We start from the raw sequence: 27,515 nt of genomic DNA on the forward strand, positions 1-27,515 counted from the left end.
CAAAATACATTTTTTTTCACTGTATAGAAAAGTGTAGCCTTCTATTGTATGCTTTCCTATGCAGATATACAGTGACAAATTGTATACCACTCAATATTTACTGAAACCCCCAAACTCTTAAATGTCAGTGCTGCTACATGGGTACTGCCGTACTTCTAGTTTGGTGCCATTATCTTTTTCGCTCAATGTTATCTTCAAAGGCGTTGACTCATTATGTCAACCACATTAGGCATACACAGATATTATTGGGCTCAAAATTCAAACTTAGCAAGGGCCCCTCCCCAAAAGATTTCTGCTAAATTTACAATTTTGTTTAAATTAAATGGAGGAATTATCCATTGTACCCGACTTCTATGTTGAAAAAAATAGAACAGGTGCTTTATAAATATGGCGTTCAATCTTAACACCATATTGCTCAATGTGTTTACACAAGACAAAAATGCTATAATACAGCACTTAATCCTCAGTTTTCTTTTTATGTAGTACATGATAAAATTGGTTGCCTGCAGCCACCACTAGGGGAAGCTCAGTGCATAGGAAGTTATACAGTTACCACTGAACTCGAAGGAGGCGATTCCCTGTGATTGTTATGCTTGTCTTACTCCTATATTAGTGCATGTCTATCGACCTAATAACTCCTGATAGTAATTCACATATTAAAATTGTTTTAGGGAACATACAAAAAGATTCCCTCTAAATGCATTTTTTATATTTATTTTAGAGAAATTTATGTCGTATATAAAATAAAGGCCGACAGTGAATTTCTCTATGACACAAGGTTTTCTATGCGTACTTTCTTCATAATAGATTTTTGAACAGAGCGTCTGAACATTTTCCTGTGCTCCATTTGCACTACAATTTGTAAATTCATATAATTCAAGGTTATGATCATAATAGTTTCACACTTGAATAAAGTTGTATGTTTAATCCAATGTCAATTTTGTGTGAATACGCTAAATAAATTCTTTATAGGATTATCGTCTCCACTTTGCATAATGGAAGATAAGAAGGTGTTTTAGGACAAACGTGCAAAGAGCATTTTCTGCAGTCCATGGTCAACTTTAACATATTTTTTCCAGCAAATCAACATGACATTCTCATGTTTTCTTTGAAAGACAAATATATTGATTTAAGTTGATTAAATGTTCAAAGTCTAGTTTGCAAATACCTAGTATGTGAAAAGCACCAGATGTCACATCAGACAGAAGCTTAATAAGCAGACATACACAGCAGTGGCAACATTTTATTGATGGTGACCATACTCCGCAGAGTTACTATGTCATTGTTTCTGTGGCTGGTATTGGCATTATGCAGTGCCAATGCTGAAGTATTCAGTCACAGTAAAAATTACCCTCCAATGTGGGAACTTGCTCCTGAAAATCTGACTAATTTCAGCATTCAGAATGAGACAGTCATTATCAACCCTTGGGATTACCTAGAGCGGATGGGAATGTATAAAATTTTACTAAATGTCACCGCACCATTTTTGGATATGAAAGAACCAGATAATAAAAGAAATATACTTTGGGGATTGCCTCTGCAACATGGATGGCAGTTCCATACAGGTAATGTACACTGTCTATGACTGCTAATATTTTGTTTGGTACCGGTATTTTGTATCAGCGTTTGTAAGTGAAAAATACAGAAGAGGTGCATATCTTTCAATGATTATTTTTTCTCACTGTCTATTCCCTTCCTGGTTTTGGTCTAACAGGGCATTTGAGATTCAAACATTCTACATACCGTATGTCTTGGGATATCAAATATTGTGGTCATATGTAATGCCTTTCGGAGTAGCATGTGACTTTTAAACTTTAGATCAAATATGCAATCAATCCAAACTCTACAACCAGTAATTCTATGAAATACTGATTTTACCTGTATGACTATGGACTACATAAGCACAGTCAGACACATTTATGTTCTGGCTCAAATATAGAGTTGGAAATGTGTTTATAGTCTTATTCTGCGGCATAAATGGGACATTTTGGTTTGTAGTGAACATACATGTGATAGTTTTTACAAACTCATTCATTTGTGCACTGATTCTGCTTAAAGGGTAACTCATATTTTTTTTATTTGCTAGTTTATTAGAGCTAGGCACGTATACCTAAGTTTGTCTGTCAATGATTGTCAAAAAATCTGTAATTACCTTATAATAACAACCTTCATTAATGTCCTCTATCCCTTTCCACTGCTCCCTTAAAAGACGTTGCTAGGGCTTGTCTGTCTTCCTTTTAGTATAAACAGAAGACAGAGGGGCGGTCTTCCACACTGCATGCCTGCATTAGGCTTCAGAATGAGGAGGCGTATCTCTCAGTAATCCAATCTGATTGGATGGCAGGGAGCTGCGGCTACAGCAAGTGTGTATGGGAAGTGAGGGAAAGTAGTTTTGGCCTCAGAGAACTGGCAGAGGAGCCATCTTGAGAAGATCCTCATATTGTAAATGTTTAAACAGCCGTAACTAAGGGGAAAAACTGGTGGCATGTGAAGAAATGAAATATTGCTTTATGCATAATGCTGCTGCAGCAGTAACATATGCTAAAATTGATTTTTTTATGAAAACATGACAATCACCCTTTAACACATATCCAGTAAATGTTACCACTGTTTATGCAGTTAATGAGGGAGGTTTATAAGGGGTCTATACCTTGTAAGAAATGTAGGTTTGTGTCATTTTCATAGTTAGTTGCTTTCTGGATGACTAATATTTCATACAATTGCCATATGCCATCTAGGGTAGCATTTGCTGAGATAGTGTAAAGGATTAGATGTTAAATACAGATCCGTTTGAGCGAGAAATAGGCTTTTGAGGTCTGTGGTATCACTACTTAGGTATGTTGCAAAGTGAAAGTCACAAGTGTGCTTCAGCATCTAGATTTTAGATGCATCAAAGAAGTAGGACAGCACATAGCTGAAGTGAAATGGAGCGTCAGTACCTGAGTACACAAATTTTCATCACTTTGAATATCACTTGAGCCCATGAAAATGGGTTCCTATTGGATATGCACAATTGTTATCACTACTACAACCAAGTGCACTATGTCAACTATATAGCATCTAGATGTTAGTTCATAGATTAGTTGGTGGAGCTGCAGGGTTTGAATAGTAAGGGCATTCAGTGTTTCTTTTCAATAGGAGCGGCAACAGGAACAATGATATGGGAGTTTAATGTAAAAGTGGTAGAGAAATGTGTAATGTGTATAGTCATACCACATGTGATACAAGGCTCTTTTTACTTTTGAAAGCTTAATCAACCATCCCATGGTAGAAGAACTCCTTGGGCCAGATTTATCATTAGCTCAAGTCAGAATAATGGAGTGAAAAAGTCGCAAATTTTTGCGCAATTGCTAAAACTGCGCATAAATTTGCGACTTTTTTCTGCTCTGCACTATGCTCGCCAGTTTTCTAAAAGTGGGCGTGTTTTCTTATGTAAATTAATCTCTAGACAGATTTACTATTGCGACTATTTAAAAAGTCGCAAAAAAGTGCGCAATTTCACTCCAGTGAGGACCATGCTTATCTTATGAGTAGAGTTGAGCGGACACCTGGATGTTCGGGATCGGCAGGTTCGGCCGAACTTGAAAAAAAAGTTCGGGTTCGGGACCCGAACTTGACCCCGAACCCGAACCCCATTGAAGTCAATGGGGACCCGAACTTTTGGCCACTAAAATGGCTCTAAAATAGTCCTGGAAAGGGCTAGAGGGCTGCAAAAGGCATCAAAATGTGCTTAAGAGCATGGCAATTGTTCTGCAAACAAATGTGGATAGGGAAATGACTTAAAATAACATAGAATACAGAAAAATTAAAAATAAAAATCTGGATCTATGAGTAGAAGGTTGAGGAGGCGGTGGATGGGTGGATGTGGCGGTGTAGGTTAACGTGGCGGTGTAGGTGGAAGCGGCGGTGAAGAATGAATAGGTAGCCAACACTGATTTGTGTTGTTTTTTTATTTTTAAATTGGGACATATAACAAAATAAAACAAAGAATAAGTGCACTTGAGTACAAGAATGGATGGTTGAGGCTGGTATAAATGTCTATTCTGCACAAGGTACAGACAAGTCCTGTGGGATCCATGCCTGGTTCATTTTAATAAACGTAAGCTTGTCCACATTGGCTGCGGCCTGTGATAATGCTCTCTGCCGTGCTAAACACACGTTCACACTATACACTGGATGCAGGGCAGGTCAGCACCTCCAAGGCTGACAAAGCTTTTCCACATTTTGGCCATACTAACCCTGCCTTCTCAGGTGCTGGCGGTGCCCCAGCTGCATTGGCGACCTCTTCCTTCTTCTCTGCCTTCGCCTTGTGCTTCCACTGTGCCCCCGCTGTCAGGTGGGAATGCCATCAGCAGCGTGCGCTTGTAGTCGCGCATCTTCCGATCAGTAACAGATGTTTTCACTAAATTTAGTTCCCTGTCAGCAATGCAGAGCAGGGGTTCATTCACGGCAAAAGGGGGTTCATGTCACCCAGCAATAGAACAGAGGATTTTGAGAGATTTAGGCCCATGTCACCCAGGCACAGCAGGGGTTCATTCACGGCAAAAGGGGTTCATGTCACCCAGCAATAGAACCGAGGATTTTGAGAGATTTAGGCCCCTGTCACCTAGGCACAGTAGGGGTTCATTCATGGCAAAAGGGGGTTCATGTCACCCAGCAATAGAACAGACGATTTTTGAGAGATTTAGGCCCCTGTCAACCAGGCATAGCAGGGGTTCATTCACGGCAAAAGGAGGTTCATGTCACCCAGCAATAGAACAGACGATTTTGAGAGATTTAGGCCCCTGTCACCCAGGCACAGCAGGGGTTCATTCACGGCAAAAGGGGGTTCATGTCACCCAGCAATAGAACAGAGGATTTTGAGAGATTTAGGCCCCTGTCAACCAGGCACAGCAGGGGTTCATTCACGGCAAAAGGGGGTTCATGTCACCCAGAAATAGAACAGACGATTTTTAGAGATTTAGGCCCCTGTCAACCAGGCACAGCAGAGGTTCATTCACGGCAAAAAGGGGTTCATGTCACCCAGCAATAGAACAGAGGATTTTGAGAGATTTAGGCCCCTGTCACCCAGGCACAGCAGGGGTTCATTCACGACAAAAAGGGGTTCATGTCACCCAGCAATAGAACAGAGGATTTTGAGAGATTTCGGCCCCTGTCACCCAGGCACAGCAGGGGTTCATTCATGGCAAAAGGGGGTTCATGTCACCCAGCAATAGAACAGAGGATTTTGAGAGATTTAGGCCCCTGTCACCCAGGCACAGCAGGGGTTTGTATATGGTAAAATGTCACCCGACAATTGAAAATAAGAATTTTTTTAATTTAGGGCACTAAAATTGGCAATTTTTTGCATTAAAATGGCTCTAAAATAGTCCTTGAAAAGGCTAGAGGGATGTAAAAGGCAGTAAAATGTGCTTAAGAGCATGGCAACTGCTCTGCAAACAAATGTGGATAGGGAAATCACTTAAAATAAAATAACTAAAAATTGCAAATTAATAACCTGCAACTCAGAGAAGGAGGTGGATATGGAGTCGGAGGTTGAGGAGGCGGTAAATGTGGTGTTGTAGGTGGAGGCAGCAATGGAGGAGGAACAGGTAGCCAACAATGTTTTTTTTTGTTTTTTTTATTGGGGTAGGTACCCCCCAAAATATTGGGACAAATAAAAAATAAATAAAACAAAGAATCATTGCACTTGACTTGAGTACAAGAATGTATGTTTGATGGTGGTATAAATGTCTATTCTGCACAAGGTATAGACAAGTCTTGTGGGATCCAAGCCTGGTTCATTTTAATGAACGTGAGCTTGTCCACGTTGGCTGTAGACAGGCGGCTGCGTCTTTCTGTAATGACGCCTCCTGCCGTGCTAAATACACGTTCAGAGAGTACACTGGCTGCAGGGCAGGCCAGCACCTCCAAGGCATACAGGGCAAGTTCTGGCCATGTGGACAATTTGGAGACCCAGAAGTTGAATGGGGCAGAACCATCAGTCAGTGCATGTAGTCGTGTGCACAGGTACTGTTCCACCATGTTGTTCAAATGCTGCCTCCTGCTAACACGCTCCATATCCGCAGTTGGGGCCGGGTGTTGCGGCGAGGTGACAAAGCTTTTCCACATGTCGGCCATGCTAACCCTGCCTTCTGAGGTGCTGGCGCTGACACAGCTGCGTTGGCGACCTCTTTCTCCTCCCCTGCCTTCGCCTTGTGCTTCCACTTGTCCCTGGTGTCAGTTGGGAATGCTCTCAGGAGCGTGTCTACCAGCGTGCGCCTGTAGTCGCGCATCTTCCGATCATGCTCCAGTGAGGGAATTAAGGACGGCACATTGTCTTTGTATCCAGCAGGGTGGCCACCCAGTAGTCAGCACACGCTAAAATGTGGGCAACTCTGCTGTCGTTGCGCAGGCACTGCAGCATGTATACCAAAGAAGAAGAAAAAGAATACCGAAACAGGAGCCGCACATCTAAAAAATTACAAATTTATTCAAGGAAACAGACACAACACAAAGTAGGTTAAAATCGTTGTATACAACAAATCTAGGCCATGTGAACCGTGTATCGGCACATGTCCATCTGACTCACCACAAACTCATAGACAGACCCCCACATCCATAAGCATATAACAATGTAAAGTGCATGTAATCCATCAACAATAAATAAGACTCAAATACTTATCACAAAAATGGCATGATGGGGGGGCATGCGTGGTGGTCAGAAGAAAAGCCCAACGCGTATCGCCAGACTTGCTGGCTTCCTCAGGAGTGCCTAATTCTTGATAGCCAATGGTCAGATATATATATATATACTGAGTAATCAAATAATGATACATTTTACCTGCGTCCTGATCCCAGATGGAAAGAGGGGGCGGTGACCACCTCGTTAACATAGAGGAGCAGGGAGGAATGAGAGGTGGCCTCACAAAATATACATATGTAGCAAATATAGAAAGCGAACCGCGTCCGGATATGCCGTCCGCGCATGCGCCTGCCCGAGCCGGCGCGCGATGCGTTCCAAGGACCGGATGTAGCAGCACGCGCAGGCTCGTAAAGGCACCCACTGCGTGTCAGCAGTCGGAAGTGCCATGACGCGCATAGATCACAAGGTATGCCGCGGCGAGGGATGCTGCGGATGCGCACAGAGCAGCAGAGAGAAAGAAAAAGGACGAAAAGAAAAAGAAACTTGCACAGAGTAGCGCAACATTTATGAATCAGAATTGAATAGACAGAAGATCAAAGGATCGATGTCAGGGAAATACAGCCAAAATACAAAAATTAACAATAAGAAAATATGACAGAGATAAATCCAACAGGGGACAAGGTGAAAACAAACCACAAAAATGAAATGAACTGAAAAAAAGGGAAAGTGATAGAGATAATTAATAATAATAGTGATAGTGATCATTGTGAATGCCTATTAACTTCATAATAAAGCATTTTTTTTTTTTTATTATATTGATTAGTGCACAAGAGGGCACCCTCGATGCCCAAAAATAGGACCCATGTTAAATATCTATAATTAAATCATGTGCAGAATTAACCGCCTGTCAAGAAGGACTTGACGTGTTAATTCAGCTGCATGATTCAGCACCCGGGAATTTGTGAATAAACACAGAAACCTCATTTTTATTTCTTATTACCCCAAAACTTTTACCTAATTTATAATATATACCCATTAATATTCCTAATACTGGATTTCTTATTCAGATATTTATGTCAAAATATTTTATTTATTTATTATTTGTGTTTTTGTGCTTTTTGTATATTTTCTACTGTTGTTTATATATAATTTTTATTTTTATTTTTTTCCTTCTTCCCTTTTTCCCTTTTTCCCCCCTCCCTCTCCCCCTTTCTCCGCCTTCCCCTCCCTTCCTATTATCATTTCTCATTTCTTATATATTTTATAGAGTTATTATCCCTTCTCTTTTTTATACAATTCTATATTTTACATGTTATTCTATTATGGTTATCATAATTAAAGTATTTATTGTATTGTTTATATATGCTGTCCAATACCACTCTCCATTAATTTTCTTTCATATTTTTATTTTTTAAAATATTCAAACTATTCTTATGAGAAAGTTTTTTTTTATCATTTTGTTTTTTAGATATAAAAAATATATATTGAGAGAGAAAAAAAAAAAAAAAGGGGGGGGGGAAGGAAACGGAGAAGTTAAGTACAAAAGAAGATTTTCTCAGTGCTGTAATCCACAGCACCCCACGCCAAGGCCCCAGGATCAAAAAATTATTCAAACAAATGGCATTACAGGAGGGTGCAGCATCAATGAATATCTACGGCAGATGGTCATATAGTCATCACATGTCCAAACAGACAAAAAATCAAGGAGAGTCCTCTTCGATGGTGGTCCAGTAAAGTTCCATTTGATGAACAATAATCAGGTGATTTCCGAGCCAAGGTGCCAAAAGAAGATAACCCAATAGACCCAAGATGAGGGACCAAATAGTCGCATATGGGTGAGCAGCATATACATCTAAAAATGCAGAAGAGAAAGAAAAGAGAAAAACAATTAAGGAAGTGCAAAACATCATCTGGCATAAAAACCTGTGAATAAGAGTTCCTCGTTAAGACCCTGTGGGGACAGACAATCAAGATTGTAAATCCATCGGGATTCCGCTTTCAACAAACACTGTGCTATACGTGTACCCCTAATGCTGGAATTAATTTTCTCCAAGCCTACCACTTGTAGACCATTATACTTACCCCCATGGTGATCCAAAAAATGTGAGGCCACGTTGATATTAGACATATGCTGCTGGATCCGTTTCCGCAATTCCTGTGAGGTCTGCCTCACATACAATTTCCTGCATGGACAAATGATCCCATATAGAATATTTCTGGTACGACAATTTATATAGTGCCTTAAACGTATATGTTCCTTACCATTCATAAAGTTGTCTTTCCCCAACATGTATGGGCAAACATTGCATTGGCCACAGGGATGTGTGCCTTTGAACTTAATGCCTTTATTCAGTCCCCGTGTGGGGCGCTGAAAATGGCTACTGCAGCATGTAGTCGCTCATGTGTGCCAGGCTGCCCAGAGGTAAGGACAAGCTGTGCGTCCTCCGTATCCCCCCAGCCACGCATCAGTGAAGGGCCCGAGCTGCGTTGGATGCCACCCCGCTGTGAACATGCTTCATCCCCATCCTCCAACTCCTCATCCTCCTCCTCCTCGTCCTCCAGTAGTGGGCCCTGGCTGGCCAAATTTGTACCTGGCCTCTGCTGTTGCAAAAATCCTCTTTCTGAGCCACTTCTCAAAGACTGGCCTGAAAGACTGGCCTGGCTAGCCTCTTCCTCCTCCTCGTCATGGTCCACATCCTCTTCCATCATCGCCCTAAGTGTTTTCTCAAGGAGACATAGAAGTGGTATTGTAAGGCCGATAACGGTGTCATCGCCACTGGCCATGTTGGTGGAGTACTCGAAACAGCGCAACAGGGCACACAGGTCTCGCATGGAGGCCCAGTCATTGGTGGTGAAGTGGTGCTGTTCCACAGTGCATGCTGCAGCTGAAACTCCACTATGGCCTGCTGCTGCTCGCACAGTCTCTCCAGCATGTGCAAGGTGGAGTTCCACCTGGTAGGCACGTCGCATATGAGGCGGTGAGCGGGAAGGCTGAAGTTACGCTGTAGAGCAGACAGCCGAGCAGCGGCAGGATGAGAACGCCGGAAGCGCGCACAGACGGCCCGCACTTTACAAGCAGCTCTGACATGTCGGGGTAGTTGTGAATGAGTTTCTGCACCACCAAATTCAGCACATGCGCCAGGCAAGGGATGTGCATCAAACCGGCTAGTCCCAGAGCTGCAACGAGATTTCGCCCATTATCGCACACCACCAGGCCGGGCTTGAGGCTCACCGGCAGCAACCACTCGTCGGTCTGTTGTTCTATACCCCGCCACAACTCCTGCGCGGTGTGGGGCCTGTCCCCCAAACACATTAGTTTCAGAACGGCCTGCTGACATTTACCCCTGGCTGTGCTGAAGTTGGTGGTGAAGGTCTGTCGCTGACCGGATGAGGAGGTGGTAGAAGAGGAGGAGGAAGCCGAGTAGGAAGAGGAGGCAACAGGAGGCAAAGAATGATGCCCTGCGATCCTTGGCGGCGGAAGGACGTGCGCCAAAGAGCTCTCCGCCTGGGGCCCAGCCGCCACTACATTTACCCAGTGTGCAGTTAGGGAGATATAGCGTCCCTGGCCGTGCTTACTGGTCCACGTATCTGTGGTTAGGTGGACCTTGCCACAGATGGCATTGCGCAGTGCACACTTGATTTTATCCGATACTTGGTTGAGCAGGGAGGGCACGGCTCTCCTGGAGAAGTAGTGGCGGCTGGGAACGACGTACTGTGGGACAGCAAGCGACATGAGCTGTTTGAAGCTGTCCGTCTCCACCAGCCTGAATGACAGCATTTCAAAGGCCAGTAGTTTAGAAATGCTGGCATTCAGGGCCAGGGATCGAGGGTGGCTAGGTGGTAATTTACGCTTTCTCTCAAAGGTTTGTGAGATGGAGAGCTGAACGCTTCCGTGTGACATAGTGGAGATGCTTGGTGACGGAGGTGGTGTTGTTGGTGGCACATCCTCTGTTTGCTGGGCGGCAAGTGCCAACGTTCCTCCAGAGGCGGAGGAAGAGGCTGAGGCAGCAGCAGAAGAGGGAGCAGGAGGGGCCTGAGGCCTTTCTTGGTTTTGAAGGTGCTTACTCCACTGCAGCCCGTGTCTCGCATGTAGATGCCTGGTCATGCAGGTTGTGCTAAGGTTCAGAACGTTAATGCCTCGCTTCAGGCTCTGATGGCACAGCGTGCAAACCACTCGGGTCGTGTCGTCAGCACATTGTGTGAAGAAGTGCCATGCCAGGGAACTCCTTGATGCTGCCTTTGGTGTGCTCGGTCCCTGGTGGCGGTGGCCAGTAGCAGGGGAACTGTTTCGGCGACGGCTGCTCTGCCTTTGCACCCTGCTCCCGCTTTTGCTACGCTGTTGGCTCGGTCTCACCACTGCCTCTTCCTCCGAACTCTGAAAGCCAGTGGCACGACCTAGGGCTAAGTGTATGCCCTTGGGAAACCCTGCCAGCAGAGTCTTCAAACAGCATAAGAGACTGCTGCATGACTTGAGGCTCAGACAGGTTCCCCGATATGCACGGGGGTGATGTGACAGACTGATGGGCATGGGTTTCAGGCGCCACCTGTGCGCTTTCTGCAGAAGACTGGGTGGGAGATAATGTGAACATGCTGGATCCACTGTCGGCTACCCAATTGACTAGCGCCTGTACTTGCTCATGCCTTACCATCCTTAGAAAGGCATTTGGCCCGACCAAATATCGCTGTAGATTCTGGCGGCTACTGGGACCTGAGGTAGTAGGTTCAGTAGGACGTGTAGCTGTGGCAGAACGGCCACATCCTCTCCCTGAACCAGAGGCTCTACCAACACCACCACCGCGACCATGACCGCGTCCCTTATTAGATATTTGCCTCATAGTTAGCGTTCACAAAGCAAAGTAAAAATTGGTTAAGTATGTTAAAAATAATTAACCGCCAATATAAACCCTGATGTAGGGTATTGCACTCAATTTTTTTTTTTAAAACTCTATATGACCGCGGTATTTGTGGCCTAAATGTGACTGTATTCGATGTACGTTAAATCCAAAATGATCAGTATATGAACACACGGTTTATTTAAACCGCAGTAAACGAATGGCCGTATTTGTGGCCAAAATGTGACTGTATTCTATGTACGTTAAATTCAAAATGAGCAGTATATGAACACACAGTTTATTTCACCCGCAGTAAACGAATGGCTGTATTTGTGGCCTAAATATGACTATCACCTATGCACGTGTAATCAAAGATGACCAGTATATGAACACACGGTTTATTTCAACCGCAGTAAACGAATGGCCGTATTTGTGGCCTAAATGTGACTGTATTCTATGTATGTTAAATTCAAAATTAGCAGTATATGAACACATGGTTTATTTAAACCGCAGTAAACGAATGGCCATATTTGTGGCCTAAATGTGACTGTATTCTATGTACGTTAAATTCAAAATGAGCAGTATATGAACACACGGTTTATTTCAACCGCTGTAAACGAATGGCCGTATTTGTGGCTAAAATGTGACTGTATTCTATGTACGTTAAATTCAAAAGGAGCAGTATATGAACACACGGTATATTTCAACCGCAGTAAACGAATAGCCGTATTTGTGGCCTAAATGTGACTGTATTCTATGTACGGTAAATTCAAAATGAGCAGTATATGAACACACGGTTTATTTCAACAGCAGTAAACGATTGGCCGTATTTGTGGCCTAAATGTGACTGTCACCTATGCACGTGTAATCAAAGATGTCCAGTATATGAAAAAAATTATTTTTTTTTAAACGCAGTAACCTAATGGCCGTATTTGTGGCCTAAATGTGACAGTCACTTATGCACGTGTAATCAAAGATGACCAGTATATGAAAAAAAACTTTTTTTAAGCACAGTCAGCAAAAAAGCTGTATTTCTGGACTAGCAGACATGCAGATAGATAATGCTGGTGCACTATATGAAAAAAAAAAGTTTTTAAGCACAGTCAGCAAAAAAGCTGTATTTCTGGACTAGCAGACATGCAGACAGATTGTGCTGCACCAGCATGTCTGCATAAAATGGCTGCCGATTAGGTATTCATAGTGACAAACTGAAGTAAAAAAAAAAAGCGTTTTCAACAGAAGTTGACTCAGTGCAGGCTTAAAAAAACTGTGCACTGCACCCACAAAACACATTGGATTGAGATCGCTGAGTTATAAGGCAGTTCTTCTTAGTATTTATCCCTGACCTGTCCCTGACAGCAGCTTCATCCTCTCCCTACACTAAGAATAGCAGAGTGACGTGCAGCGCTACGTGACTCAGCCTTATATAGAGGCTGGGTCACATGCTGCAGTTGGCCAATCACAGCCATGCCAATAGTAGGCATGGCTGTGATGGCTTCTAAGGGCACACAGTTAAAAGCTTGTTGATTGGCTGCTTTGTAAGAACCCAAACTTTTACGTAAATGTTCGGGTTCGGGTTCGGGTCCAAAAAAAGCTAAAGCTCGGTACGAACCCGAACTTTACAGTTCGGGTTCGCTCAACTCTACTTATGAGACTTTTTAACAGAACACGCAACTTTTTCGTAAAGACGTGCAACTTTTGTAAAGCTGCTTACTGACGGATAAACTGCTACCGTCAAACCACATTTATCACAGTCTAAAAGGGCCGATCATAAATCTGATTTGGCTAAAACTGACTTTAGCCATATGCGAAAGTGGAGTGAGCTGTCAGAGTAATGATAAATCTGGCCCCTTGAGTTTCATCTTTAGACACAATATAAGCACTTTTTCAATAAAAAAATTAAAATATATACAGTATTAGGGACTATTAGAAACACAATATTTATCTTATATAGGAGATTATTGAATAGAAAACAAAGATCTCTCACAAGAATGCATGTCCTTTTGAATAATGACTTTATTCTTAAAGGGTGTTTCCCGCTTCTTAACAATTTTTGGCCTCTCCCACCTACAGGGCCGATTCTAGCTCTTCTGCTGCCTAAGGCAAAAATTTTAATGGCGCCCTTCTCCCATTAAAAAATAGTATGCAAGCCAAGTAGCCACCAAACTCTGAGACTGTCCTTCCAGATCTGGAGCGGTACAAGTACAGATAATACTGTTGATATTACCTGCAGTCCTATGTAACAACACAGGTAGCACAGTGATAAATCTCTGTGTACAGAAAATATAGTAGATGTCCCCTGCAGTCCTATGTAACAGCACATATAACACAGTGATGGCTATCTGAGTACAGAAAATGTAGTGGTGTTACCTGCAGTCCTATGTAAAACCACAGATAACGCTAGTGCTGATAATGTGGTAATGTTACCTGTAGTCCTATGTAAAACCACATATAACACTAGTGCTAATAAAGTGGTAGTGTTACCTGCAGTCCTATGTAAAACCACAGATAACACTAATGCTGATAATGTGGTTGTTACCTGCAGTCCTATGTAAAACCACAGATAGCACTAGTGCTGATGATGTGGTAGTGTTATCTGCAGTCCTATGTAAAACCACAGATAACACTAGTGCTGATAATGTGGTAGTGTTACTTACCTGTGCCTGTCCCATGGGACTCTTCCTCTTCCTTCTTCTTGCTCCACACAGAACTTCCTGATGCAGCTGTGTCAAGACACTGTGGGCATGGTGATGGTGACACACACACAGGGACAGATTCACATACACACACACAGGGACAGACACACACACGCACAGGGACAGAAACACACATACACAGACTCACACAGGGACAGACACACAGGGACAGAAACACACACAGGGACAGAGACACACACTGGGACAGAGACACACATAGGGACAGGCACTAACAGGGACAGACACACACACACACAGGGACAGACACATAGGGGCAGACAGACACAGGGACAGACAGACAGACACACACACACAAGGACAGACACACACACAGGGACAGATACACAGGGACAGACACACACATAGGGACAGACACACACAGGGACAGACACACACACAGGGACAGACACAAAGGGGCAGACACACACACAGGGACAGACACACACACATGGACAGACACACACACAGGGACAGACACTCGCACATGGATGTACACACACACTGGGACAGACACACACACTGGCACAGACACACGTACAGGGACAGGCACACACACTGGAACAGACACACACACTGGAACAGACACATGGACAGAAAAACACAAAGATACACACAGGGACAGACACACACACAGAAACAGACACACACACTGGGACAGACACACACACAAGGACAGACACACACACTGGGACAGACACACAGGGACAGACACACAGGGACAGACACTCGCACATGGACACACACACACACAGGGACAGGCACACGCACAGTGACAGACACACACACACAGGGACAGACACTCGCACATGGATGTACACACACACAGGGAGAGGCACAGGGACAGATACACAGGGACATACACTGGTCACATGGGCGGATGAAATCAGGAAGGTCTTTTAGTCCACTAGGAAATAGCATCTACTCTGTTCTGAGCCCTGGGGCTACCCACCCTAGCAGTGCACTTGCTGAAAATTGTCTGCATTGCTGGGGTAAGCTGCCCTAGAATTCAGAACAGTCAGTTTGATGAAGTCCAGGACGCGACTGCAGGGGTGAGCGGACCTACAGAGGCACTGAGCAGGCGGCACTATGGAAGCTGCATGGCTGCACAGCTTAAAGGGAATACTGGCGCCATCCAGCAGTGTTTAACTGCTATGTGGATGCCGCCACCTCAAAAATACTCCAAACTTCCGCCTGAGGCGAGATTCTCATCTTGCCTCATGGCAGAAATGGCCCTGCCTGCCTATGCCAGACCTGTTGAGGGAAGCACACTTACCTGCTCACTGCTGCTTGTAATCTTCCAGCATGGATAGGGGCACATGTGCCTCAGCAGCCAATGACTGTCTGAAGCAGTCACATGTCCCCCAAGTGGCTCGTCACAGGGTGATGTAACCGTTGAGGGACATATCACCACTGCAGCCATTGGCTGTAGCAGCACATGTGACTCCTACCTATGCCAGAAATTTACAAGTGGGTACCAGCATACAGTGAACACTGCAGTGGACCGAAGGAGAGGAACCAAGTGGCAGGAAAGAGATAAGTATGCTTCCCTCCACAGAGATCATATATTTCGGAAATATTACTGTTAATAAGATCTTTGTAAGTTATTATATAAAATGTGTTTTGTCTGATTGTCTTATCTTTTTCTCATTAGTCATGATGATGTTAAGGTGTAAAGTTATTATTAGCAGAGAGAAATGAATTTCACTATGTGACTGGAATAATCTACTTTCTAATTTTTCTAAATTAGGTCGACTACAAGATCCATCTAAGCAGCCTTCACGTGGTCAGAACAGTGAAGACCAAACAAGCATCTCAACAAAAAGTTGGTGGGCTTGTGAGTATAGCAGTACTAACCTGTTACAGGAATAGTAAAATAATCCTAGAAAACTGGATGGATGTGCAGTATGCCAGACCAACAGGGGAATTATAGGTGAGGTCACGGTGTGAGCATTAGGTGGGCCAAGGGAAATACAGTTCTGGCTACTCACGGTTATGTCGTCCCTGGGCAGGCTCGCATAAGTGATGAGGAGAACGGCACAGGAATCCTCTGGGGCACACTCTGGTGTAAGGAACACAGGCCAGATGGTGGTTCGAGGTGCCCTTGATGGTCTGTATTAATGTGCCTATAGCAAGGTCTCTTGTAGTCATGACGCCAGTACCTTTTGTGGTGGTACAACCATTTACTGTAGTGTTAATTAAAGAACTGAAGACTAAGACAAGGATGGTGTAATTCAACTTATAACTTTTACTGTTGCTCCTAGTAACAATTCCATACAAGGAATAAAGTCTTTGGTACATCCCAGTGTAAAATACAGTCTCATGCATACAGGGGTAGGGAAATGTAAGTCCTCAGAAGAAACAGGCTCTTAGTCTTTCATATATATATATATATATATATATATATATTTATATTTTTATATATATATGTAGTTAAGGCTGCATGCAGCCTGTATTTGTGGGCGGGGCCAGGTCACTCCTCTTAAACCCCCCACTCCTGGGTCCTCTCCGCCACGCACGCCGCATTCGTACATCCCACCCTTGTCCCCCCCCCCCTTTCTTTTTTCTTTCCTGTCCCCTTTTTCACTCTACCTAGGGTTGGCCCTCTTTTAGGCCTACCCGCGTAACGTGGCTCCAGGCACACATCAGCCACTGTTAGGGTCCCCTCCGTCTATCCTACGGACCGTGGCCTCGAACACAAATATATATATATATATATATATATATGCAAGAAAGCTACTGCTTCAGACTAGGCTTTGAAGAAATAAAAGTCTTTGGCTGGTAAAAACTCTCGCCCGATCTTAACCTGACTTGAAGGTGGTTTGCAGAGTCCTTGAACCTCTATTTTCCAGTGTTTTCTGACAGATGGCCTATCTGTCCTCAGGGTGTGTCCTACAACTGCTTGCAAAGGTGCCTGGGAAGCCTTTAAGTATGGCCAAACCAACACTGTTTCCCTATTTCAAACAAGTAAGTGATCCATAATCACTCATTATATAACCAATAAAAGATATATGGATCTATAGGTTCCAAATCACAACTCAAGCAACAAAATTTTATACAAAATCACAGATGTTTTTATTGGTACAAAATAAAGTTGTGACCACTGGCCACACAGACATTTAAGAACACTTAAAATGCCATACAGATCGCAGATGTGTGGTAGTTACAATAAATATGCGTAAAGTGCAAGTGCTAAGTAACTTTATAGCAATGAGATTAGTCAGTGCCTAATACAGAGTATAGTCCTGTCTATAATATATTACCAGAGGTCACCAGTGGACCCTAGACTAAAGGGACCTAATACTCACATCAAATAATCTAAACAAATAATAACATAAATGAAGAGGCATACTGACCAAGATCTCTACCACAGCACTGACAGTCCGTGCCCCGACGCGCGTTTCGCCGTCAGCTTTTTCAAGGGGTAATTGCTGTAAAGTTACTTAGCACTTGCACTTTACGCATATTTATTGTAACTACCACACATCTGCGATCTGTATGGCATTTTAAGTGTTCTTAAATGTCTGTGTGGCCAGTGGTCACAACTTTATTTTGTACCAATAAAAACATCTGTGATTTTGTATAAAATTTTGTTGTTTGAGTTGTGATTTGGAACCTATAGATCCATATATCCTTTAAGTATGGCCGTCTGCTATCCTTTGACTTGAAATACATATAATAATCCCCTTGAATACTTGCTTTAGTAGCTGGACACTGGTCACCCCGGAAGAGTGAGCTGTAGAATTGGACTTCTCACCTCTGGGTGCATACAGGAATAATACATGATAATAAAACATAATAAAACAAGTTTGCGGTGCCCACGGCCACATAGTGGGACACTGCAGATGGAGCAGTTGTATAACTTTCAGACTGCTCATAAAAAATTGGGGATATTTGACTTTCGGGTGAAATTTATGGAGGCGTAAAAAGTTCAGGCTACAGTGATATTATATCATAAAATTAGGGTATTTATGTAGAAGCATGCAATGGTGATGTCCTCATCTCAAACAGTCAGTCAGGGGAATGTCAGCTCCAGTAAGCAGGGAACCAGGAGAGCAGGGCAGGCCAGACAGGTGCTGGTAGTGGGAGACTCCATTATTAGGGGAACAGATAGGGAAATCTGTCACAAAGACCGTGATCGCCGAACAGTGTGCTGTCTTCCTGGCGCTAGAGTTCGACACATCGCGGATCGGGTTGACAGATTACTGGGAGGGGCTGGAGACGATCCAGCGGTCATGGTCCATATCGGAACCAATGACAAAGTTAGAGGTAGGTGGAGAGTCCTTAAAAATGATTTCAGGGATTTAGGTCAAAAGCTGAGGGCAAGGACCTCAAAGGTAGTATTTTCCGAAATACTGCCTGTACCACGATCCACACAAGAAAGGCAATGGGAGATTAGGGAGATTAACAAGTGGCTCAAGAACTGGTGTAGGAAGGAGGGGTTTGGGTTCCTGGAGAACTGGGACGATTTTTCTATCGGCTACAGGCTCCATCGTAGGGACGGGCTGCACCTCAATGGGGAAGGGGCAGCTGTGCTGGGGAGAAAGATGGCTAGAAGGTTGGAGGAGTGTTTAAACTAGGGACTGGGGGGGAGGGTAATTACGTTATAGGAGGGGAAGATAGTGCAGATAGAGACCGGGGGCAAGGTAATAAGAATGGGGGAGGAATGGAAGGAGGGACTAGAACAGTTCAGAAGGAAAGGTGTAGGGTAAAAAATATACATAAACCTCTCAAATGTATGTATACTAATGCCAGAAGCCTGACTAATAAAACTGGTGAACTGGAATTAGTGATGTGGGAGGAGGACTATGACATAGTGGGAATAACTGAGACATGGCTGGATGATAGCTATGACTGGGCAGTTAATGTACAAGGTTACAGTCTGTTTAGAAAGGATCGTCAAAACCGGAGAGGGGGAGGGGTCTGCCTTTATATAAAGTCCTGTCTAAAGCCCACAGTCCGAGAAGATATAAGTGAGGGACATGAACATGTGGAGTCACTATGGGTAGAGATACATAGAGCTAAAAACAACAATAAATTACTAATAGGAGTTTACTATAAACCACCTAATATACCAGAGTCCACAGAAAATCTACTACTAAACGAGATAGACGAGGCGGCAAATCATAATGAGGTGGTTATTATGGGGGACTTCAACTACCCAGATATAGACTGGGAAACTGAATCTTGTATATCTCATAAGGGAAACAGGTTCGTGGCAATAAACAAAGACAATTACCTCTCCCAACTGGTTCAGGACCCAACTAGAGGGACGGCCATACTGGACATAGTATTAACCAATAGACCTGACAGAACAACAGACGTGCAGGTCAGGGGACACCTGGGAAATAGTGACCATAAAGTAATAACCTTCCAATTATCATTCAAAAGAGCGTTTCTACAGGGAGGAACAAAAATACCAAACTTCAAAAATGCTAAATTTAGCCAACTAAGAGAGGCCATAGGCCAAACTAACTGGGACAAAGTCCTCACAAATACAGACACAAAATGGGATATCTTTAAAAACATCCTAAAAACTCATTGTGAGAGGTACATACCGTATGGTAATAAAAGGTTAAGGAACAAAAAGAAACCAATGTGGATAAATAGAACTGTAAAGAAAGCAATAAATGACAAAAAGAAAGCATATAAAACACTAAAACAGGAGGGTTGCACGGAAGCACTGAAAAACTATAAGGAAAAAAATAGAACATGTAAAAAACAAATAAAAGCGGCCAAACTAGAGACCGAGAGATTAATTGCCAAAGAGAGTAAAACTAACCCTAAAATGTTCTTCAATTATATAAATGTTAAAAAGTATAAATCTGAAGGTGTTGGCCCTTTAAAGAGTAATGAGGGGGGAGTCGCAGAGAGCGACGAGGAGAAAGCAAAGCTGTTAAATATTTTTTTCTCCAATGTATTCACTGAGGAAAATAAATTGTCAGATGACATGCAGAATGCAAAAATAAATTCCCCATTAAAAGTGTCCTGTCTGACCCAGGAAGAAGTACATCAGCGACTTAAAAAGATTAAAATAGACAAATCGCCAGGACCGGATGGCATACACCCCCGTATCCTAAAGGAATTAAGTAATGTCAAAGCCAGACCCTTATTTCTGATATTTGCAGACTCTATACTGACAGGGAATGTCCCACAGGATTGGCGCGTGGCATATGTGGTGCCAATATTCAAAAAGGGGCCAAAAACAGAGCCTGGAAACTATAGGCCAGTAAGTTTAACATCTGTTGTGGGTAAACTGTTTTAAGGTTTTCTGAGAGATGCTATATTAGAGCATCTCAACGGAAATAAGCAAATAACGCCATATCAGCATGGCTTCGTGAGGGATCGGTCATGTCAAACTAATTTAATCAGTTTCTATGAGGAGGTAAGTTCTAGACTTGACAGCGGCGAATCAATGGATATCGTATATCTGGACTTCTCCAAAGCATTTGACACTGTACCGCATAAAAGGTTAGTATATAAAATGAGAATGCTCGGACTGGGAGAAAACATCTGTATGTGGGTAAGTAACTGGCTGAGTGATAGAAAACAGAGGGTGGTTATTAACGGTACACACTCAGATTGGGTCACTGTCACTAGCGGAGTACCTCAGGGGTCAGTATTGGGCCCTATTCTCTTCAATATATTTATTAATGATCTTGTAGAAGGCTTGCATAGTAAAGTATCAATTTTCGCAGATTTCACTAAACTGTGTAAAGTAATTTACACTGATGAGGACAGTATACTACTACAGAGGGATCTGGATAGATTGGAGGCTTGGGCAGATAAGTGGCAGATGAGGTTTAACACTGATAAATGTAAGGTTATGCACATGGGAAGGAAAAATGCAAGTCACCCGTACATACTAAACGGCAAAACACTCGGTAACACTGACATGGAAAAGGATCTAGGAATTTTAATAAACAGCAAACTAAGCAGCAAAAACCAGTGTCAGGCAGCTGCTGCCAAGGCCAACAAGATAATGGGTTGCATCAAAAGGGGCATAGATTCCCGTGATATGAACATAGTCCTACCACTTTACAAATCGCTAGTCAGACCACACATGGAGTACTGTGTACAGTTCTGGGCTCCTGTAAACAAGGCAGACATAGCAGAGCTGAAGAGGGTTCAGAGGAGGGCAACTAAAGTAATAACTGGAATGGGGCAACTACAGTACCCTGAAAGATTATCAAAATTAGGGTTATTCACTTTAGAAAAAAGACGACTGAGGGGAGATCTAAATAATATGTATAAATATATCAGGGGTCAGTACAGAGATCTATCCCATCATCTATTTATCCCCAGGACTGTGACTGTGACGAGGGGACATCCTCTGCGTCTGGAGGAAAGAAGGTTTGTACACAAACATAGAAAAGGGTTCTTTACGGTAAGAGCAGTGAGACTATGGAACTCTCTGCCTGAGGAGGTGGTGATGGTGAGTACAATAAAGGAATTCAAGAGGGGCCTGGACGTATTTCTGGAGCTTAATAATATTACAGGCTATAGCTACTAGAGAGGGGTCGTTGATCCAGGGAGTTATTCTGATTGCATGATTGGAGTCGGGAAGGAATTTTTTATTCCCCTAAAGTGGAGAAAATTGGCTTCTGCCTCACAGGGTTTTTTGCCTTCCTCTGGATCAACTTGCATGATAACAGGCCGAACTGGATGGACAAATGTCTTTTTTCGGCCTTATGTACTATGTTACTATGTTACTAATTTATTGAAACAAAAGCCAATAACAGTGGTGGGTATATCCCCACATAAAATGGCAATGTCTCAATAACTTGTCATGTGGCTTTGAGCATCAATTACAGTTTGACAACGACGTCTCATGCTGTTCACAAGTTGACTAATTGTCTGCAGAGGCATGGCATCCCACTCTTCTTGAAGGGCGGCCCTCAGGTTATTGAGGGTCTGGGGTACAGAGTTATGAGCCTTTATATCATAGGTTTTCAATGTGATTCAGGTCTGGACAAAGTGCAGGCCACTCCATTGAGGTACCCCAGTCTCCAGCAGCCATTCCCTAATAATGAGACCTCCATGAGCAGGCACATTGCCGTCCATGAAGTTTAAATTAAATCTGTGTTGTTCATGCAGAGGCACTATGACTGTATTAATGATGTTATTCAAGTAGTATGGGCTTATCACTGAACCATACACAAAGTGTAGGGCAGTTCTGTATTTACTAGACACACATGCCCATACTGTAATACTACCACCGCCAACACCAAAGGCTCGTCTGGTGACAACAGTGGCTGATGCATAGCACTCTCCTCGATGTCTCCAACATCATTGGTGGCCATTATTTCTGCTTAACAACATTTGCAAGTAGATTGTTCTCCTCCTGCTTTGTAGGTATACTCAAAACATACTGATAGATTATCCTGCTAAAATTTGCATTCTTAGTAAATGGGGACAGATGTTATTTAAAGCTGTGGAATGTGTAGGTGCTAAGCAATGAGTGAAAATAACAAAGTACATTACAAATATCTCAAACTTAGTCTATTTGCAATTAAAGTCTAGTAATAGCTGTATCAAATGTTGCAGATTTACAGATGGACAAACTAGTAGCGGAAATGGTTTCTTTGGTTTGTTGTTTTTTTGTTTGTTTTTTAAAAGGTAAAAAAACATTAGCTAAGGTTGATATGTGTCTGGTAGCATTTTTTATGACCACATTATGTCTATTTTCTTTTCTGAGAAAACAGTTACTATGTAACTACCCAAATGCATAACTTTACATTTATCCACATTTAACCTCATTTGTTCAAGTCAGCTTGTAGTTCAAGGACATCTTCGATAGATCCATAGATTGCTTCTACATCAGGGATGCCCAAACTACGGCCCTCCAGCTGTTGCAAAACTACAGCACCCAGCATTCCTGGACAGTCTACTGCTATTAGGGCATGTTGGGAGTTGTAGTTTTGCAATAGCTGGAGGGCCGCAGGTTGGGCATCCCTGCATTAAAGTCTACATACACAGCATTTTAGTTTTTGCAACAGTTGGAGGGCCGCAGTTTGAGCATCCCTGCTCTACATCATTAATACATAAGTTAAATAATAGGGGACCCAGCACTGAACATTGGGGTACACTACTTATAACCGGGGACCATTCAGAACAGGAATCATTGACCACAAATCTCTGGACACGATCCTTCAGCCAGTTTTAAATCCAATCACAAAGTGTGACCTAAGCAGAAATGTATATGGTCCACACCTCTTATAGTCAATGGGGATCTGGTGGTACACAGTCAAATCCTGCAATGCTGGATACAGTGAGCTCCGGTAGCCTGATCCTCAGCCGGATTTGGAAATTAAATTCCAAACACAACTCCGAACGGGGCCCAACTATGGCCAGTTATAGACATATGGCTGCTCTATTACTCCTGTCTTATGGACTGAGCACCTGACCCTCCTGTAATTAATCAGAGAATAAGTTGGAGTGCTATACCCCTGGTTCTGATGAGCCCATATCATGGGCTCAAAAAAATCACTGTATTATACCTGTCTGAAAAGAGGCTAAATACAATAGTTGCTTTTCTTTCTTTCTTTTTTTTTTAAATATGGTAATAAAACATTATTATTTATGGCAACAGTCAATGATTGAAAATGTATTTTCTGCATGATGAAAATAGTTTCCATTTGTTAGGAATATATTACATTCCTGTCTAGTGATAATCATTATTACTATTACTGCATTGTGTTGCTGTTGTCACTAGAGAAACAGTCTGCATATTTTACTCTATAGATTGGGTATGGACAGGATAGGGGCAGTGTCTCTTTAACTCTCGTACAGGGATCTGGACTCTCCTGCAGGGGAACCACCAGACTGCTGCCACGGGGGTCAAGAGACAACAGTGCAGGGCTCTAAGGGATGAGGCTAAAGTGTTTTCAGTGACAGGCTGAGGTCAGGAAAGGCAAAGTTAATGCAATACACTAGTCTGAAGTCAAGGTAGGCAGCTCAGGGTCAGCACAGAGATCACACGGAGGTCTGGTTAGGCGGGAAAGGGTGAAATCCAGGAGTCAGGCAGAAGTTGGAACATGGAACAGGTAAGCAAACTAACAGCACATTTTTTCAGGAAACTTACAAACCAGAACCTATTGTTCAAGCAACCTTCACATAGGAGAAGGTGCCTTAAGTAATCCAGGGTAGCTAGCTATTCGCTGGGGAAGATTAGGATGTGCACACATTGGAACCTTTAAGAGCCAGAGAGAGTGAGCATGTCCCATGGACAGTGAGATGCATCAATGGCAGGAAGCAGGCCTCACCCTGCATGGGCCAGGACCGCTGGGTAGGAACAGAGAAATATCGATGTGGTCGGACCGCTTGAGCCCTGAAGCTGTGGAGTGGGGGAGCAAGGTGGCGGCCATGCCCACTGGAAGGAATAGAGCATGATAGGCAAGGACCACCGCTGTAACATTCTTATTATGTATCATTATGATTAAGTATCATTATGATTGTTAGTACCAGTACTTATCAGTGCCATAAGAGATCATGCAGTTCAGCTGATTAACATATTAGCATCCAAATAGATGTCTTAGACTTTGAAGAGCAATTGTATATCATTTGTATGGTGATACATAAAGTCCATCCAGATTAGTTTTTTATTCACTTATTGTACTCTTTGCCATTGTATGGTCCCTATGCGAGGCACAGGCACCATACTCTCCACCTAAAGTAATTAGCACAATACAGACCAATAGCAAACTACAGGAAGTCTAGCGGCAGCTTAACAAATCTGTACAAATATATATAAAGCACAGAAGTAAACGACACTCTAAAGATGGTAACAGGAGATATTCTTCTATACTTACATTTTGATGGCTGTATAGACAATGGCCCAGATTTACAAAATCTGTCTAAAAAGTGATGCAAATTGGCACAATTTGTCGCAACTAGCGCTTCTTCAATTGTTTCCCACTCAAAGAGTTATGAATTGGAATGAATGGGGATTGTCTTCTCTGGATAGGGGACATGATCCACTATGTACCACTTTCTGTCAAAATTGCTCCATAATTCTGTTAAAATTCTGTCTCAAGGTAAGTTGGCATAGAACTAGACAAAAGTGTATATCCCTACACTCCATTTATCATCCAGCCACTGTGATAAATCGGGTGCAAGTGTAGACAGCCTAAGTTTACACAATCTATAGGATTAGTACTGTAAATATGCACCTATGTTCGGTGAACTTTATTGAAAGCAAAAAACATTATCCTGCAGTAAATAGGTGCAATATGTGTGCCCATATTCAGTTTTGTAAAAACCACTGGATTTAAAAAAAATATATAAATATATAACTTCTTTATAGCATATATTTTACCTTATTTTAGGTATGAATTACTACTTGGCTGTTATCCCATTTCTTGGAGCTGTTGATGCTGGGTTATTTGAAGGATTTCCTTTTGGCATAGTCATAACTCGCCCAGATGAATCTACTGACTTTTGCTACAGCATTGAAGACTGTCGCACATCTTCTAAAGCATTGGATGAATGGAGTTCCTTTTTTGAGGTAGTTGGGTTACCCATGTAGCAGAAACTGCATATGCCGATTGCTACTGTTTGCATTCCTCCTATGTGTAAATGTGTGGCTATCCATAATTGTTTGTTTAAATGGAATCTGCAGATTTGTACCTATGAAACTGGCTGACCTGTTGCATTTGCACTTGCATCTGAAGGCATCTGTGTTTTTCCCATGTTCATATGTGCCTTACAGAGAAAAATGAAGTTTTAATATATGCAAATGAGCCTCTAAGAGCAATCGGGGCGTTGCGGTTACACTTAGAGGCTCTTCTCTCTCTGCAACTGCCATGTCCACTTTGATCGACTTTAGGAGAAGCCCTAGGCCATGCAAAAAACAGCTATCTTATGTGTATAAGAATATTAAAAGATAAGAAACATTACTTCATTTTTTGGAAAAACATGCTTCACATTTTTCCAAGTTTTGACTTGTAATGTGCATGATGCGTACTCCAGCATGGTTCTTATAAAAACTACAAATCGTCTTGCAAAATTCAAAGTTTAATACATGACTCAAAAGTACAAATATTATGACCGCTGGAACATAAACGGGCTGAAATGTTACTGGTCCTTAACCTGGAACCCTTAAGGACTGGGGAAAATGCCCCTGCGACTTATGGGGCGAATACTAATGAGCGCTTCCATTATGGAAGTGTCACGGCCATGGCTATGACCGTGACTCCTGAACCGCCTGCGGTTGTCAGCGGTTCTCTTTGGTGTTCAATCACAGGTGAGGGCTGTGGTATTTGCCTCACCTGTGGTTGCCGCTGGCAACAGTGTGTATGTGGCAGCGTAGCAGTCGGAGCTGTGCCATTGCAGCTCGCTACGTTGTGCATGCGGTTTTGTGTGATGTGTGTTGTGTGCACTGTGTATTATGTTTTGTGTGCACTTCCCCTTTAAGTTGTGTTTTACCTTCTGTGTTACTGGAAGGGTTAACTTCCTTCCCAGTGTGTGTGTGTGATGTCACTGGGTGTGTCCAATCTTTGGGTGTGGCCACTTGGGCCTATAAAGACCCTCTCTCTTGCAGAGCTCAGTAGGTTGCTTCAGCATGCTTGCTGATAGCAGCCTCCTGTGTTTGTCATCCGCCAGTGAGAGCCACCACTGTGGTCATAGTTTAAGTTTACAGTTTGAGTTTAGGTTTAAGTTAAGGTTTTATGTATGCCTATGTCTTTATGTGTGTGTTGTAGCAAGTTTGTCTGTTGGGATTTTCATATGTGTTTGTGCAGCATAACGGTTCTGGATCCCTGTCTGTTTAGGGATCCAGTCAGCAGGGCTGTGGCAGGTTGGTGAATGTCTGTTCACCTGCCATTTCCGTATTGCTGTTTCTGTTCCCCTTTTCCCAACAGCTTGGCCATTGAGGCTCCTGCTCCTCCGTGTCAAGGAGGAGTGGGTTGCCTTACCCAGCTCCTAGCTCAGGGATCTGCGGAGGGTAAGACAGGGCTCCGAGGTTCCGGCGCATGGGCCCTCCTACCTTAAAGGTCGGCCCATGCAGGTTAGGAGTTAGGGTCAGGGTAGGGACGCTGTAGGAGGTGACCTGCTCCCTGTCCTGTGGCTTCATGGCCGAGTAGCTACATCAACACCTGGCACCTCACGGCTGAGGGTTTCCCCCATCCTCAGCCGTGACAGGAAGCGCTCATTAGTACAGGAGGACCAGGAAGCTGTGAAGGCTCTGTACTCACCGTTTTCTGGTCCTCGGCTGTTGGCTGCGAAGGCTGTGCACAGCGTGAGGGCGCTCTGTGACCTCACGCTGTGCGCATCAGATCACAGCACAGCCGACAGGAGAAGGAAGAGGATTGCGATGTAGGTGAGGAGCGGCGGCGTCCAGGAGCAGGAGAGGTAGTTGTTGGTAGA

At 43.2% G+C, this 27,515-nt stretch overlaps 1 protein-coding gene across 2 annotated transcripts in view; it reads left to right on the forward strand.

The window, feature by feature from the left end:
• The first annotated feature begins 1,185 nt into the window (after window positions 1–1,185).
• Window positions 1,186–27,515, forward strand: part of C4H6orf58 (chromosome 4 C6orf58 homolog) — a 39,107-nt gene continuing 12,777 nt past the window's right edge. For both annotated transcript variants that reach the window (XM_040429118.1, XM_040429117.1), the window contains exons 1-3: window positions 1,186–1,565; window positions 15,901–15,987; window positions 25,478–25,656. In XM_040429118.1, coding sequence (XP_040285052.1) covers window positions 1,250–1,565; window positions 15,901–15,987; window positions 25,478–25,656 — 582 coding nt within the window. In that variant the 5' untranslated portion in view covers window positions 1,186–1,249. The remainder of the gene's footprint in view (window positions 1,566–15,900; window positions 15,988–25,477; window positions 25,657–27,515) is intronic.

Source organism: Bufo bufo, chromosome 4 (genome assembly GCF_905171765.1).
Source record: "Bufo bufo chromosome 4, aBufBuf1.1, whole genome shotgun sequence".
In the NCBI taxonomy this organism is placed as follows: domain Eukaryota; kingdom Metazoa; phylum Chordata; class Amphibia; order Anura; family Bufonidae; genus Bufo; species Bufo bufo.